Raw genomic sequence first — 16308 nt, 5'->3', positions numbered from 1 at the left:
AAGTGAGTAGTATCATTAAAGTTCTTGAGTTCCAAGTATTGAGTTGTATCTATGGTTATTGAAAGTCTTGCATTGAGTCGTTCATGTCCATAATTCAGCATGAACCATATCTTAAGAAGTCTTTTACAAATGTTTAAACTTTGTTTTAAGACTTAAAGTTTTGAGTTCAGTAAAGAGTAAAGAGTAAAGTTTGAAGTCCTTTTCTTCAAAAGTATATGAGGACTAAGTATTCTCAAAGAGTTTATAAATGTTTTCACATTTAAATAAGAACGGAAACTGAGATTTTTAAAGAGCTTTCGGGCTAGTTTTTAGAAAAGAGTAATCGCTTTCTAAATGAAGCAAGAGAGGAAACTGAGATTTCCAAGATAGCCTTTGAGCTAAGTTTTTGAGCAATTATCTCAAATCAGCAAAAAGAAGTATGTTTTTAAAACATAAGAGCTAGTATATTTTTGGGAGTAGTATTGAGCACCGATATGGGGGAGAGTTCAGACAACTCACAGCCCCCATAAACCATGTAGCCATCATGGGTAGAAAAGGGTCATACTTTTTAGATGAACCCTTTTCACATAGACTAGTGGATCCATTAGTAGTTCAGGTCTATACCTTTGGCCTGGTATAGGATGCGCTGACAGCGTGAGGTAGATCGATGTATCATCACTATAGCTTTTATGTGATGGTTGTTGGTTAGAGAAACTCTCACAGAAGTTATTGTATTTTTATATACATCAATTTATTTGTATTTTTTTCGTACATTTCAGAGTTATGTTTTATCCTTGCATACACACAGAGTTGACAACATATTTTTAAACAGTTTGTTTTTTTATATTGCACTTGTTTTAAACTGTTTTATAATGAAATGAGTTCAGTTAAATATTCATGAGTTGAATATTTCAATTCAAGTATCATATCTTTGAAGTTGAGTATCTAATCCTTGAGTTGAGTATCTAATCTCTGAGTTGAGTATCTTATCCTTGAGTACTTCTGAGTTGAGTAAGTTTGAGTAGTTTTGAGTACCTTTGAGTATTTCTTGAGTTGAGTAAGTTTGAGAAGAGGTAAATATGTTTCGTTTCTATCAAGTTTCAAGCTTATGTTTATGTTTTAGAATTCCTCTTACATGCTCGTACATTTCACGTACTGAGCCATTTGACCTGCATCTTCTCATGATGTAGACACAGGTATTCAGGATCATCAACAAGAGTTTCGTTGATACATCCGAGAGTTCGAGTTAGCTATGGTGAGCCTCCTTGCTTCCGAAGGATTTCATTTACCTGTCAGTTATATCAGTTGTTAAGATGTTGTGGGTCTTGTCCCGACTTCTATCTTTATCAGCTAGAGGCTTCATGGATAGTCAGTATAGTTAAGAAATCTGTATTATTCATTTATTTTATTAAATGTTTTAAAGACTTAAGTTGCCTATTTTATGGCGAGTTGAATATATTATTTTATTCAGAGTTTTTCATTTGAGTTAAAGTTTTGTATTTGAGTTATTGATTTTATTCAGTTTTAAGCTTTGTATGCTTGAATCAGTTTTCCACTTATAGTCAGCCAGGATGAGGGTTTGCTTGGGGATCATCAATGGTTCTCGAGTGCCGGCCACGTCCAGAGTGTAGGCTTGGGTCGTGACACCTCTTTTGAAGTAAAACCAACAGACTAGCAATGAATCCATAAAACATAGAGATAGCAAATGATCATAAGGTTATCTTTCCTTTTCATCCTTTTTTCTCTTTATTTTATTTTTCTCTTTTTTCGTTTTTTTTTCTCAAGTCATATTATTTTCTTTTATTTTTTTCAACATAATCTAATTTCATACTCAATTTTTTTGCTCCTTTTCCTTTTTATCGTTATTTTTCGTTTCATTTTTTATTTTATTTATTCCTTTTATTTCTTCTAATTTCTTTTAATTCTTTCATGTATAAAATTGATACAATGTTTGGTTGACAATTTAAAACTTCGCATAGCTAATACATATATAAGTTATGAGAGAATTTATGTATAATTTTACGATAACTAATACATTAATAACTAATACATACATAAAATAAGGGAAAATTGTATATAATAGCAAACTATTAATTCAAATTAAATGCTATAAATATAGTTTGATTTAATTGTACCCCATAGCAAACTGTTGTTATTTTACCTCTCTCCTGGTGAATCTCGCTTTCCACTCTCGTTCTCTCCCTCACCTCTCTCGTTTTTTATACAAACGCAAGTGTATAAAGTGTGTGTGTTGGTATAAAGCGAGAGAAAATTGTATATATACATATATTTTCGTTCTCCTCTCTCCCCTCTCCCCTCTCCCCTCTCCCAGATCTCGCTCGCCACTCTCCTAGATCTCGCTCTCTCACTCGCCTCTCTCACTTTATACAAAAATGTAAATGTATAAAATGCGTGAAAATTGTATATATACATATATTTTCGTTCCCCTCTCTCCTCTCTCCCAGATCTCGCTCACTCACTCGCCTCTCTCACTTTATACAATTGATCTTTTTGTATATGTATACCAAAGCAGATTATACAACTGCTTTCTTTTGTATATGCATAGCGAAATATACATATTTATATTTGTTATGGAGCGCAATTATGCAAACTTTGCTATAGCATACAAATATGAATTTTGTGTTTGCTATATGTGAAAGTTGTTCATAAAATAATGCATAAATTTACTCATAAATCATAAATAATCCCTACATTATTAATATAAGTATAATTCTAACCAACTAACCATCGACCCCTTAGGTATTGGATTTGTAGGGTTTATTACATTAACAGTTCAACAAAGTCCACATTACAAAATAATATTCATTTTTTATATTTTATAAAATTTAATATATTTGTTATATACTCACTGAATATATAAAGGCAACGGCTACAAAATATTTCGATTAGTTTTAACGTAACACATTGCTTGTGCAAATTTATCACGACTTAAACGGTATCCATTATACAACCGCAAGATTATGCAAGCTGCTTCATTATTTCGGTAAAAATTCCGATGTTTTGATACTATCATTTAATATATTTATTACTGATATGCGGCATTTGACTTAAATTTAGGCATTTTTGTCTTGAAATATGATTGATGTTTGACAAAAATAATTAAATATGATTAAAGTTTAAGCAAAATTCTCAACTTTAGCCCATATATGACTAAAGTTCAAGCAAAAATAGTTGAATTGAGACAAAGATCACTGAACTTCCAACACATTTAAAGTTTGATTTTTTTAAGACTAACTTCAGATATTGTATATTTAAAGTTATCTCACTGTTGGTACATATGAAAAGCATTTTAAAAATGAAAACTTTCAAAAATGACTGAGTTTGGGCTTAATTAGAGATTTATAACTATAGTTTGCTTAATTACGAATTATAGCTACATATTAGGGGGAGGAGAGAGTGAAAGAGACTAGGAGAGGGACGAGAAAGGCAAGCGAGATTTCGGAGAGAGAGGAGAGAGGTTGAATACCTATTGTATTCGTTGTATCAGGTTGTATCACGAATACATTTTCTATTCATTTTAGGAGGAGAGAGGCGACCAAGATTGAGAGAGGGAGGAGAGAGGCGAGCAAAATCGAGAGAGGCGAGCGAGATCAAGAGGGGGGAGAGGATGAATACATGTTGTATTCGTTGTATCCGAAATACAATTGATACAAAATACAAATTGTACAGTTGATACAAATACAAATACAATTGTCTGAATACAATTGACACAATTGATTTGTATCATACATCGAGTATAATTGTATCAATTGTATTAACGAGCACAGTTTATGTCGGCTAATACAATGACAAAATACAAATCGTCACAATACAATTGATACAGAATACATATATAGTTGATACAAAATACAAAATACAGTTGATATGACATACAAATATGTTTGATACATAATACAAAATACAATTGCATATTTATGTGTAACATTCTTTGGGCAGCATTTGTTGGGCTGGAGAGAGAGAGATCATGAGCGAGGGAGAGAGAGGGCAATGGGAGGAGAGAAGGGGAAATGAGAGAGAAATTTGTGATAAAACCCTACATATAGCTACAAATTGTAATTGAAAAAAAGGACAAATATATCCCCCGAACTATCGTAAATGGTATGCAGATACCCTCCGTCATACTTTTATGACATTGGAGCCCCTGCCATCCAAAAACTAGAGAATATATGCCCTTTTACTCTAACGGAAGACTAAATAGGTACACGTGACATAATCTTATCCATCGATCCAATATTTAATAAATATTGGTCGGTGAATAAGATTATGACACGTGTATGTCCGTTAGTAAAAAGGCTAAATATGCTCTAGTTTTTTGACAACATGAGCATCAATGTCTCAAAAGTATGATGAAGGATAATCTGCATACCATTTACGATAGTTCAGGGTATATTTATCATTTTTCCCTATTTTAAACCATAACGATTTATCAATTATCATAAATATACCTTGCATGTTTGTCTTGTTGTGTAATTTTTTGGTTTATTATGACGGCATCCATGCTTTTGGCCCATTATTTGAAGCATCTCCTCTAGTTGTCCAATAAGCAAAATTATTTCGTGATAAGGACCCCATTTCACACAAATAAGGAAGGCGCCAAAGAATATTCTTATAGTATTTAGGTATAAACCAATTACATGATTGAAATAACGGGCGGAGCCACATTATATAATTAAAATTATTTTTAAATTTTTAATGAAAATTCTGACTCCTCTATTGATTTAAATAATTAACAAAACATTTGTTTGTATAGTGGCAGCATATACGTTTATACCATGTGCAAGATAGAAACAAATTAATCTCATTTGGATATACACGTTTTTGTAACTTAGAATCAAATTAATCTCATTTGGATGTACATGTTTTTGTTAGTTACGTATGGATTTATATTATATTGAGAAGAATTAAAGAGTGGTTGTCAAAATCATTCTTGACCACTTCAAATCTCAAATTCTCATGCCAATTATTGCACTTTGAAAGAAAAATAACATAGAATATAATTAAGGAAAAATTACGTAGTATAGCAAACATTTAGCCTATATTAGGTATTATAGTTACAGTTTAAGAAAGTTGTAATTTGTAGCTACAACTTTTGCTATATTCGCTTAATTTGTATATTTCGTAGGGGTGTGCAAAAACCGAACCGACCGATAAACCGAACCAAAAAAAGTGTTATTGGTTTATTGTTATTGGGTTATTGGGTTAACGGTTATTTAATGGTTTTACAAAAAACAAATATTGGGTTATTGGTTCGTTATTGGTTTTTAATATTGGGTTATTGGGTTAACCGATAACCCATTAAGAATATAATAATTTACTATTTTATTTTTTAGTTATACATATATATAATATATTAAACAAACAATATTAATATAATTAGTAGTATATTAGACTAAAAATATAAAAATCCTACGCAATAATTAACACTACTTAACAATTAACTCTCCTCTCTACTTTTAGTTATTTAACCTTTAGGTTTTACTTTTTAGTATTACTTATTTACTTTAGTTAGTTGATAATTGACTAATATTAGCTTTTGGACGATTGTAAATATCTACAATTTGATTAATGTCAGGAATTCAGATTGTGTGTGTTTTTTTTAAAAATAATGTAAGAACTTCATTTAGTTACCATAAGCATGACCTCATTTGCTACTGTTTTAACTTTTGTCTATGAATAGGTTTTATTTGATTCTCTTTATTGCATAAAGGGGACCTCGTTTTATATCTTATGGTGATCGAAAATTGACCAAGTCTTTGTTGTGATAACCAAAATACAACAAGTTGGTCCTTGTTGTCCCGTTTGGAATGATTATTTCGATGTATGCGTATCGCGTCAAATTATTGGATAAGTCATATATTTGTTTTGAAAGCATTTTCTTATTAGTTAAATCGAAACCGAACCATTAAAGACCTAAAACCGATAAACCGAAAACCGATAACAAATATCTTATTGGTTTGGTTATCGGTTTAGCATATTTAAAAACCGAAAATCGATAAACCGAATCGATAATACTTAAAACCGAACCGAACCAACCGATACACACCCCTAATATTTCGTCTGATTTGTATAAATTCAGAATTTGTATAAATTCGGTTCTTGATTGTATAAATCCAGAATTTTATATATGCTTTTTATAGCTATTTGTATACGATTTATGAAAAATTCATAATAAATTACCCAGTTTGTATATTAGCAAACGAAATATACAAACGGAGTTCTAAAAAATTCATAAATGTATAAATACAGAATTTGTATATACTTACTCTATTTGTATATTCACAAGTGAAATATACAAACCACATCCCCCATAGAAAGAGAAACTATAGATATGGAGCGTAATTATCGAAAAACTATTTATAGAGCATTATTATGTCTATTATGTTTGTTATTTCTAAAATTTTCTCAATAATTAATCGGAAAAAATATATAATTTCCTAGTTAAAAAGGAAAAGGAAAAACTTACCTATATATACTTGATCAGAGCTAATCAAATACTTAGTAAATAAAATTGACAAATATAATGTTTTACCAACAGCTAATTAAACAACTAAATTAATAGTCAAAATCGTTAATTAACAAATGAGTAAATTTCCTGATGTAGAATCTTAGGTTCCTAAACTATTACATGTTATTTCTGTTATAATTAGTAGTAATAGAAATGCTACACTTCAAAATAAGGGGAAAACATATCGATATGTACAGTTCAACCAAATTTATTCATTAATATGATCGAAATATACAAAATCTATATGAATTATGCATATTACATATATGGTATATGTATACTATACTTAAATATTCAAAATATATATATATATATTGACTATTTTATAACGAAATCATCCAAATTATATTTCATTGACAAGTAGGTAGTTAATTATAAAGTGACAGCCTATCCCACATGATTACATTTCATTGAATTTAGTATATATAGTATTAATTTAGGATATTAAATGCATTATTTATGTGATATTCTATTAAACTAACCAACGATTATATATGTTCCCTCAATATATAATTAACACATTTTTTTTAAAGTATCGCAGCACATTACCATCACCCAGAGAGGCTTAAAATAGATTAACAACTTGTTTGGATGGTTGTTATTGTCGACGTTTCATCGTATTATATTAAAGTATATTGTATTTATTTGATGAATACAATTAATATCATATCAACAATTTGAATGATGAATCAACTAAAAAAGTAGAGTACGATAGAGAGGATAGAGTCGTAATAGATTGATTGATTCCTAAAGACACTTGGTTCAAGTAACGCATGTCAAAATAGTTTGTAAAAGAAAATACAAAAGTAAAGAAGTCATAATAAATGATACTTAAATCATTACATAACATTCATGCAAAAAGAAACAATAACAAAAAAAAGGAACTTTCACATATAGCCATTCAAAAATAGTCTAATTACTCTCCATAGCTATAGTTTGATAATTACAATTCGTAGCTACATGTCATAGAGAGGAGAGATGCGAGCGAGACTGAGAGAGAGAGGAGAGAGGAGAGAGGCGAGAGAGACTGAGAGAGAGGAGAGAGGCGAGAGGCGAGAGGCGAGCGAGAGAGGGCAAAGAGTGGGAGAGAGGTGAAATGTACATGTATATCGGTTAGATAGTTGTATATTATACATATGTATTTGTATATATGGCAAGTGAGATTGGGAGAGGGAGGAGAGAGACGAGCCAGATTGGGAGAGGGAGGAGAGAGGGGAGCGAGAAAGGGCAGAGAGTGGGAGAGAGGTGAATTGTATATGTATATCGATTAGATAATTGTATATTATACATATGTATTTGTATATTCTGTCGAATTATACATATACAAACATAACTAATTATACAAATTTGAAGTCCGTCCACGTAATTAATGTATAATGTTAGTCGCAAGTGATAATTATAGCAAACTATAGCTATGATGAATAATTAAGTAGTATACATTTGCTTAACCACATAATTTTTCCAAAAAATAATGTGACAACCAAAGCATAAAAAATAACTAAAATGAATAACTAAAAGGACAAAATAAGCATTACCTAAAATTTAAGAGAAAGAATGTTTATAGTCTAAAGTTAAAAGGTAGATTCAATTTTAAACTTCAAAAAATTGAAAACTACGAAAAAAAAAACTAATTTCACTCATTTAAGTTTTGGAATATACTTTAGGATATTTTTTTGGTTAAAACTTGTTTCTAAAACTCACATAAACACTCGTATATTATAACTGGGCCCAAAAAAAAAACAAGAATGAACAAACAATATTCAAACTTGAAAAGCAAAGGCAATATTAAAACATTCAAATGCAAATTACCTGTATTTGCATATGGTCTTAGTTGATCCTGTCTCCATTGTCCAAGCAAAAAGATAACTTTCAAGAACCCAACTTCCATTTATAGAAAAAAGAAAGGTAAAAAGATTCAATTGTGGGATTTTCAAGAATGTAAATCTTGATTCTACAGAGAAAGTTTTGTTCTTTGGTAAGTTTAAGTCAACCCCATTTATTGAATTGTTGTGCTGAACCTCAATTTGTATGTGGAATTTTGACAAACCAAGATTTTTTATTTTTCTGAAGGTAAAAAGATTCAATTTTGGCTTTTCAAGAATCTAATGAGTAGCCAAGGGTTGAAGTAGTTGTAAATCTTGAATCTTTAGAGAAAGTTTTGTTCTTTGGTAAGTTTAAAATAACCCCATTAGCTGAATTTATTGGCTGAGATCAATTTTTGATGTCTTGATTGTTGTTGTTCGATTTCTGTTACTTCTTTTTCTTGACTGTTGAGCCAATTGTCTGACAAGCATAGAGTGTAGCAGAATTTGGTAATTTCAAGACAACCTCATTAGCTGAATTGATTTGCTGAGGTCAATTTTGTAGTCTTCATTCTTGATTTTCGATTTCTGTTAGTATTTATTGTTGCTTGTACTTCTGCTACTTCTGTTTCTCGACTGTTGAGCCAGGGACTGAGGAGCGTACAGTGTACCAGAATTCAGTAATTTCAAGATAACCCCATTAGCTGGATTGATTTGCTGAGGTCAATTTTGAAGGCTTGATTCTTGTCGTTCGATTTTTGTGACTATCCATTATTTCTTGGACTTTCTTTACTTATTTTTCTGGACGGTTGACCTTAGGGTCTATCGGAAATAGGCTTTCCATCTCTGTGGTAGGGGTAAAGTCTAGTATATTCTATGCTTTTCAGACCCCCCTTTGTGTGATTACACTGACTATGTTGTTTTAATTTTGAAGTGGAATTTGACACACCCAACATTTTTTTTATGAGAAGATGGTTTTCAGAAGAATTCTTGTTTTGATGATGGGCTGTCTAGGATGTGCTGATCAGACAAAAGAACAAAATGCTAATAATAATATGGAATCCAAGTCATCAGTTGTAGATGAATCTGCTATTACTACTCTTAGAGTCAGACTTAGTGATGGGAGGTACCTGGCTTACAGAGAAAGAGGAGTACCCAAGAACAAGTGCAAATACAGCATCATTCTTGTTCATGGATTTGGCAGCTCCAAAGAAATGAGCTTTATGACATCTGATGTAAACACAAATAACTCTCTCCATAATATCTCTTTGAATCTTTTTTTGTTTTGGATTGTGGTATTTGAGTCAGCTTTTGCGCACCTCGACTAATTTCACGAAATACCTGTCATTTTCCACCAGCAATAGGTATCAGGTAACTCTGTCCATCAAGGTTAAGACAATGGAAAGAATCACCTAGTGTTTTTGTCTCTATTGGGAATTGAACTTGAGACCGACCTCATGACTCTCAGCCACTTTATTGACCACTAGGCCACACCCTTGGATGCCTATCTCTTTGAAATTTGAAACCACTATTTTCTGAAAAGGTTAGTTAAGTATCAAACTGATTTAGAGTTGATAATTGGGTGAATAATACGAAAAAAATAAGTTTAGAGGGGTGATAGGACACTGACATAGTTTAAGTTTGTACTTGACAGTTTTACCCTAGTTTGACGGTGATTGTATGCCGTATCCCAATATGTTATTCAAAATGTTGGTTGGTGCAGGGGGTGTCAATGATCCCATGAGTACTCTGAAGTTTAGCATTCTTGGACGAGAGTAATAATAGGACTGGTAAGATGCTAAGAAGTCCTCGTGTTGCATCCCTTGCTGATCTCAATTAGTTTGTGATTGAACTGTAGTTAATCGATTCCCTACCCACCTCGATACAAGGTTGACTGGCTTGATTATTGCTTTGAGTCAATTTGCTGACATTGAAAGCCCAAACAAATAATCCAAACGNTTTGAATCTTTTTTTGTTTTGGATTGTGGTATTTGAGTCAGCTTTTGCGCACCTCGACTAATTTCACGAAATACCTGTCATTTTCCACCAGCAATAGGTATCAGGTAACTCTGTCCATCAAGGTTAAGACAATGGAAAGAATCACCTAGTGTTTTTGTCTCTATTGGGAATTGAACTTGAGACCGACCTCATGACTCTCAGCCACTTTATTGACCACTAGGCCACACCCTTGGATGCCTATCTCTTTGAAATTTGAAACCACTATTTTCTGAAAAGGTTAGTTAAGTATCAAACTGATTTAGAGTTGATAATTGGGTGAATGATACAAAAAAAATAAGTTTAGAGGGGTGATAGGACATTGACATAGTTTAAGTTTATAGCTGACAGTTTTATCCTAGTTTGAGTGTGTTTGTATGCCGTATCCCAAGAAATTATTCAAAATGTTGGTTGACGCAAAGGATGTCACCACACCAGTAATGCAATGATCCCATGAGTACTTCAAAGTTTAGCATTCTTGGACGAGAGTAGTAATAGGATGGGTAAGATGCTAAGAAGTCCTCGTGTTGCATCCCTTGCTGATCTCAATTAGTTTGAGATTGAACTGTAGTTAATCGATTCCCTACCCCCCTCGATACAAGGTTGACCGGCTTGATTATTGCTTTAGTCAATTTGCTGACATATAATCCAAACGAGAAAATCATATCTTCAAAGATCATCATTTCAATAAAACTCATTGAAGCCACGCGGCGGACCCCCTAAATTTTTCTTATGGATACGCAATCACATTAAAGTTTCTGGTGTTGTTTAGCATTTGTAAAATTTCTAGCAGGAAGCCAGGAAGTCATTTTTCTTTCTGTTTTCTCTTGAAGAAATGACATTATTGAATTTGCATAATACTGTTGAGAATGTTCTAATAATACTTTAGTTCTCAGAAACTCCTAGATGGAATGGGGATATACCTTCTGATATACGACAGAGCTGGATACGGAGAGAGTGATCCAAATCCAAAACGATCCGTTAAAAGTGAAGCATCTGATATCGAAGAGTTAGCTGATCAATTGCAATTAGGATCTAAGTATTATGTTATTGGCGTGTCATTGGGATGTTACCCTGCTTGGAGCTGCATCAAACGCATTCCTCAAAAGTATAACAAAACTCACTTCAAATAAATTTTAGATTTCTGGATTTTGTTGTCAATTGTTTAGGATTGACAAATATGCTGCTGCAGGCTTGCAGGAGTGGCATTAATAGTCCCGTTTATCAATTACAAATGGCGCTCGCTACCTGATGATCTCACGAAGGATGATTACAGGAAACAACTCTGCCGGCTTATGCTTTTGCTCACATGTTATACTCCGGGGCTATTACATTGGTGGTTCACTCAAAAAATGTTCCCATCAGCTACTGTTCTTGAAGGAAATCCTAAATTTTTTTGTGACAAAGACTTGGCCGTCTTGAAGAATACAGACGGATATCAATTGTTCACTCAGGTAAACTTGATCAGCTATGACCAAACAAAGAAAACGAAATAATGTACTCACACAACCAACTTTCTTAACGGAAATTTGGTTAGTTATACTTGTTTAAGTTGACTCGGTAGTGATACGAGCAGTTAAGCCTTCCTTGGCCAGTCCCGTGAGCTTTACCAATTTTGATTTCATACTAATGTGTAGTAGTATATGAACTATTCCGATTTCTGGTTTGTGACACATTTTACGTCTATTGACAGGACGGGATAAGGAAACGAAGGGTATTCGATTCCCTTCGTCGTGACTTTATTGTGGCATTTAGCAAGTGGGATTTTGATCCACTGGAGCTAAGTAACCCGTATCCACTAAACGAAAGCTCTGTTCACATATGGCAAGGTTATGAGGACAAGGTTGTGCCGGTTCAATTACAAAGACACGTCTCGAAAACGCTCCCTTGGATTCGGTATCATGAAGTTCCTGATGGTGGGCACTTGCTTGTGTATGATACTGTTGTGTGTGAAGCTGTCTTGAAATCACTTTTGCTTGGAGAAGATCCTCCATTGTACAGGCCTAAATTAGCTGTTTGAGTCTAAGTTGCGCCGTGTGCGGACTCTTCACTTTCGTTGCCGCACTCGTGTCGTATTCTCTAAAAATACACTACTTTTGAAGAATCCGACTAGCACCCATTGACATTTTTGAAGAGTCCAAACAACATAGGTTTGAGTATTAGTTCATTCATTGTACCCAAAGATGACCCCTGTAAGTTACTCCATCCATATCAATTTGTTTGTGTTACTTTCTTTATAGTCCGTTCAAAATGTAGTGTCTCTTTCCTTTTTCGGCAACTCGATAATTTCAATTTTTCACATGGCATGTTTAAGACGACAAGATTAAAGAGTATTGTGATACATTCAACTAGGGGTGGGCTTGGTAAGGTAGATACCAAATAACATATGGAGCCCGAATTTTTTGACAATGCGGTTTGGATATTATGGTATTTGGTATGCATGTTTCAAAAAGTTTGATATTCAATACGGTATTTGGTATATACAAAAAAAAATATCAATATATCAAATACCGTACCGAAGTATATAGTTACATATAATATTCATGTATATGTAGCTATATAATACTAGCAGATATACAAAATAATAACTAATTAGTTAGATGTTGAAATTTTGACTAATCTATCTTGATTTAAATGTTCTTTTTGAGTGATTGATCAATAAGAGAATTGTTTGTACTTCGAATATTTTACATGTGTAAAGTAGTAGTATGATATAATTGAGACGTTTCTTGAAAAGCCAAAGTCATAATTAATTATTATATGAATATATATAAGTTGAAGTTGACTAAATTATGGTAATTGATTTACCGTACACGCAAAATATCGAAACTTAACTTCAAAATACCGAACCATACTAAATTAATATGGTATGATAATGGTATAACATTTTTAAAACCGAAATTACCGAACTAAACTTTTCATCATCGTATCATATTGTTCATTCATACATTCAATATATCTTTAATTTAAAATCATAAGATTCAATTTTTTTTGTTATTTATGTCAAATTAAAATCAGTCAAATAAATTAAAACGGAAGAGGGAGTATTAATGGATATGCAAGTTATTCACAGAATAGGAAATGCATATGCTCAAGGAATATGAATATTCCTACGTGTTTCTCAACTGTGCAAATTATGCTTGCGTGTCACGATCAACCATGACAAAACAGAAAGCTATTTTTTTTTTGGAAAATTATATAAATGTGTCATAAACTCAAAATAATTATATATTGATACTCTAATTTAAAGTAATTCAAGAAATACTCATTTTCTAAAAAAATATTACAATTCATATCTCCATTCATTAAGGGATATAATTTTTGCTTAATCGATATTAAACCAGTATTATATACTGATAATTTCACTTAACTAATACTAAATCAGTGTGTGTATATATATATACTGTATTGGTATTATTAAGGTTACTTGTTTAGAAATTACTCATTAGTCAATGATACTATAAGAGTATATGTATATTGTTGTGGTGTCATTAATGTTTCTTGTTCATAAATTACTCGTTAGTCAATGGTACTATAAGAGTATATATATACTCCTATAGTATCATTCAGAAATTACTCGTTAGTCAATGGTACTATAAGAATATATATATACTCTTATAGTACCATTGACTAATGAGTAATTTCTGAACAAAAAAATCTTAATGATACCAATACTTTATATGTATATTGATTTAGTATCAACTAAACAAAATTATAAGCCTAAATGATACCAATACAGTATACGATATCAACTTAGTATCAGTTAAGCGAAATTAATTGAGGGGTATATAATGTAATTATTTAGTGGATATAAATGTAAAGGGATATATGTTTATAATTATTTTGTTTTTATGGAATATTTGCTTAGTTTCCCCTAAAAATATCCTATTTGTGTTGTGCAAATCACCCTTTTTGGATTAGTCTAATTTTAGGCCCAAGCATAGTTTTATGGACAAATTACTTAAGTATACAACATTACTTTATCTATTCTCAATATTTCCCTACTCTTTTACTAAAATACAAAAATCCCTTATTTTTCCCCAATTCGACTTAACCGGATACTTTATTAGTTTAAGTATCCGCCCGTTATTAATTAAAGTATTTGCGCTGCTATATTATGCATCCGCCCATTAATTTAAGTATCCGCCCGTTATTAATTAAAGTATCTGTGCCAACAACTTAATAATTTAAGTATCCGCCCTTTATTAATTAAAGTATCCGCGCTGCTATATTATGTATCCGACAGACACTAAAAAAGGGATTTTTGGTAATTAATGAAAGAGTAGGGATAGGAAGTAATTTATTTCTTATACTATGTGATTTGCCTAATTTTTACTAGTTTTATACGGATTTTACATTTGAGCCCAATTTATCAAAGAAGATTTAAATTGGATTTAAATATGTATAAATTATAGGAACCAATATTATAAGTACTAAATAACATCATATCCCTTCTAGTTTTCTATTTATCAAAAACCCCAAAAATGATGTTTGCGGGATACATTAGGTTTGATATATTCCACATAGCAGGATACATAACGTTGTGCAAGAGATACATGCGGGATAGCGTTGTGCACGGGATACATGCAGGATACATAGGTAAATAAGGGATTTTTGAATTTTTTTGAAATAAATAGGGATAAATAGCTATTAAGGTAAGTAAAGGAGTGTAGTTAAGTGATTTGTCCTTTTTTTGGAAAACTTACAGAAATGTCATACATTTGGGATTAATTACATCATATCCCGAAAGTTTTTCCAATTACAAAAATTTCAAATTTTTCATTGCTTTCAGATATATTTTTTGGTTGTCCAATACATTGCAAGTGATACATTACTTAATGGGAGTGATGTATCCGAGAGGGGATTTTTATAAAAATTTTAAATGATAGAAAATTTTAGAGATTATGATATCTTAATTGGTGTATCTACGTACTTTTTCAAAAAAAATAATCTTAACATTTATAGGCAGGTAGCTAAAGAAATTCACTCACTTAATCCTAACGGTTTGTAGACATCGTCAACATATATTCAATATATTATATGTATAACTAATGTATAATTTATATACCTAGATTATACACATACTATAATGACCGTCTAAAAAAAAATATTCACCCACTTAATCATAACTGCTTGTCATAAAATGTCATCACAACACATCACCCCTTATTTAAAGTGGAATTAGTAATATTTTTCTTCAAATTATACAAAAATTAAAGTTTGTTTAGCCAAGCTTCTAAAAAAATGACTATCATTTCCCAAAATTGAAGGGATAAATTGGTTTTGGTGTCTTATCTATGATCCAACGAACAAACTATAACACAAGTGTGCTACACATTCTCAATGTATGTTTAAGAACATATTTCAGTAGCTCGAAAAATCAATAAAAGTTTAATAATCAACAGAGTTAATAATACATTTTAAAAATTAAATTTTGAACCTAACTTAATCATAAAAACTATATCTAGAAGTAAGAATTATCCGAATTATATCAAACAGACACTCATCTCTTAAAGAGCAATGTAGCACACTTCACACACCTCGGAACCCATAACATTTTATACAAGAAAAATTTCTTTTTTGTACATTTGTTGCTTTACTATCACCGATAATATTCCACATACACAATCCTTTGCAAGGTGCTATTCCTCTACGATCACGTATAATTTAAATCTTGCGATCACAAATATCATATATCATATCATAAAGTTTAGTTCAAACTTGTTTGAAGCACGTTCGAATTATTTGGGTCTCGATTCAAAATTTATGTAAAAGTCACAAATAACCATCACAAATATTTTTATTATTTTTTGTACCGATATATAAAGAACTTATATTTCAACAATATAAGTCAACTAAGACACTCTAGGAGACAAGATCCATTGATCCAATCTAGCCATAATTAAATACTCATAAAGTGGAAGCTAAGCATAAATCTTGCCAATCCGTTAAGGAAGCTACAACGTTCACTCTCTTAGAATTTGAAGTATAATATTTAATCTTACT

At 31.7% G+C, this 16308-nt stretch overlaps 2 protein-coding genes across 4 annotated transcripts in view; one reads left to right on the top strand and one right to left on the bottom strand.

Annotated features, from left to right (window-relative positions):
* The window catches only part of LOC125871115 (uncharacterized), a 367917-nt gene that overhangs the window by 43584 nt on the left and 308025 nt on the right, over nucleotides 1-16308 (bottom strand). The gene's annotated exons all lie outside the window — the stretch shown is intronic.
* On the top strand, nucleotides 8347-12538 carry LOC125871087 (uncharacterized). 2 transcript variants are annotated; one of them, XM_049551686.1, is made up of 5 exons: nucleotides 8347-8480; nucleotides 9276-9542; nucleotides 11199-11410; nucleotides 11495-11756; nucleotides 11996-12538. In XM_049551686.1, exons 2-5 carry the CDS (start codon nucleotides 9279-9281, stop codon nucleotides 12320-12322), a joined length of 1065 nt encoding a protein of 354 aa, XP_049407643.1. In that variant the 5' UTR covers nucleotides 8347-8480; nucleotides 9276-9278; the 3' UTR covers nucleotides 12323-12538. The 2 variants fall into 2 exon arrangements, with proteins under 2 accessions (XP_049407643.1, XP_049407649.1); XM_049551692.1 differs by lacking the exon at nucleotides 8347-8480 and adding an exon at nucleotides 8616-8673.

This window comes from Solanum stenotomum, chromosome 1 (assembly GCF_019186545.1).
Source record: "Solanum stenotomum isolate F172 chromosome 1, ASM1918654v1, whole genome shotgun sequence".
Lineage (NCBI taxonomy): Eukaryota > Viridiplantae > Streptophyta > Magnoliopsida > Solanales > Solanaceae > Solanum > Solanum stenotomum.
Note: the sequence above shows the minus strand (reverse complement) of the source record. Positions and strands in the feature narration are given on the sequence as shown.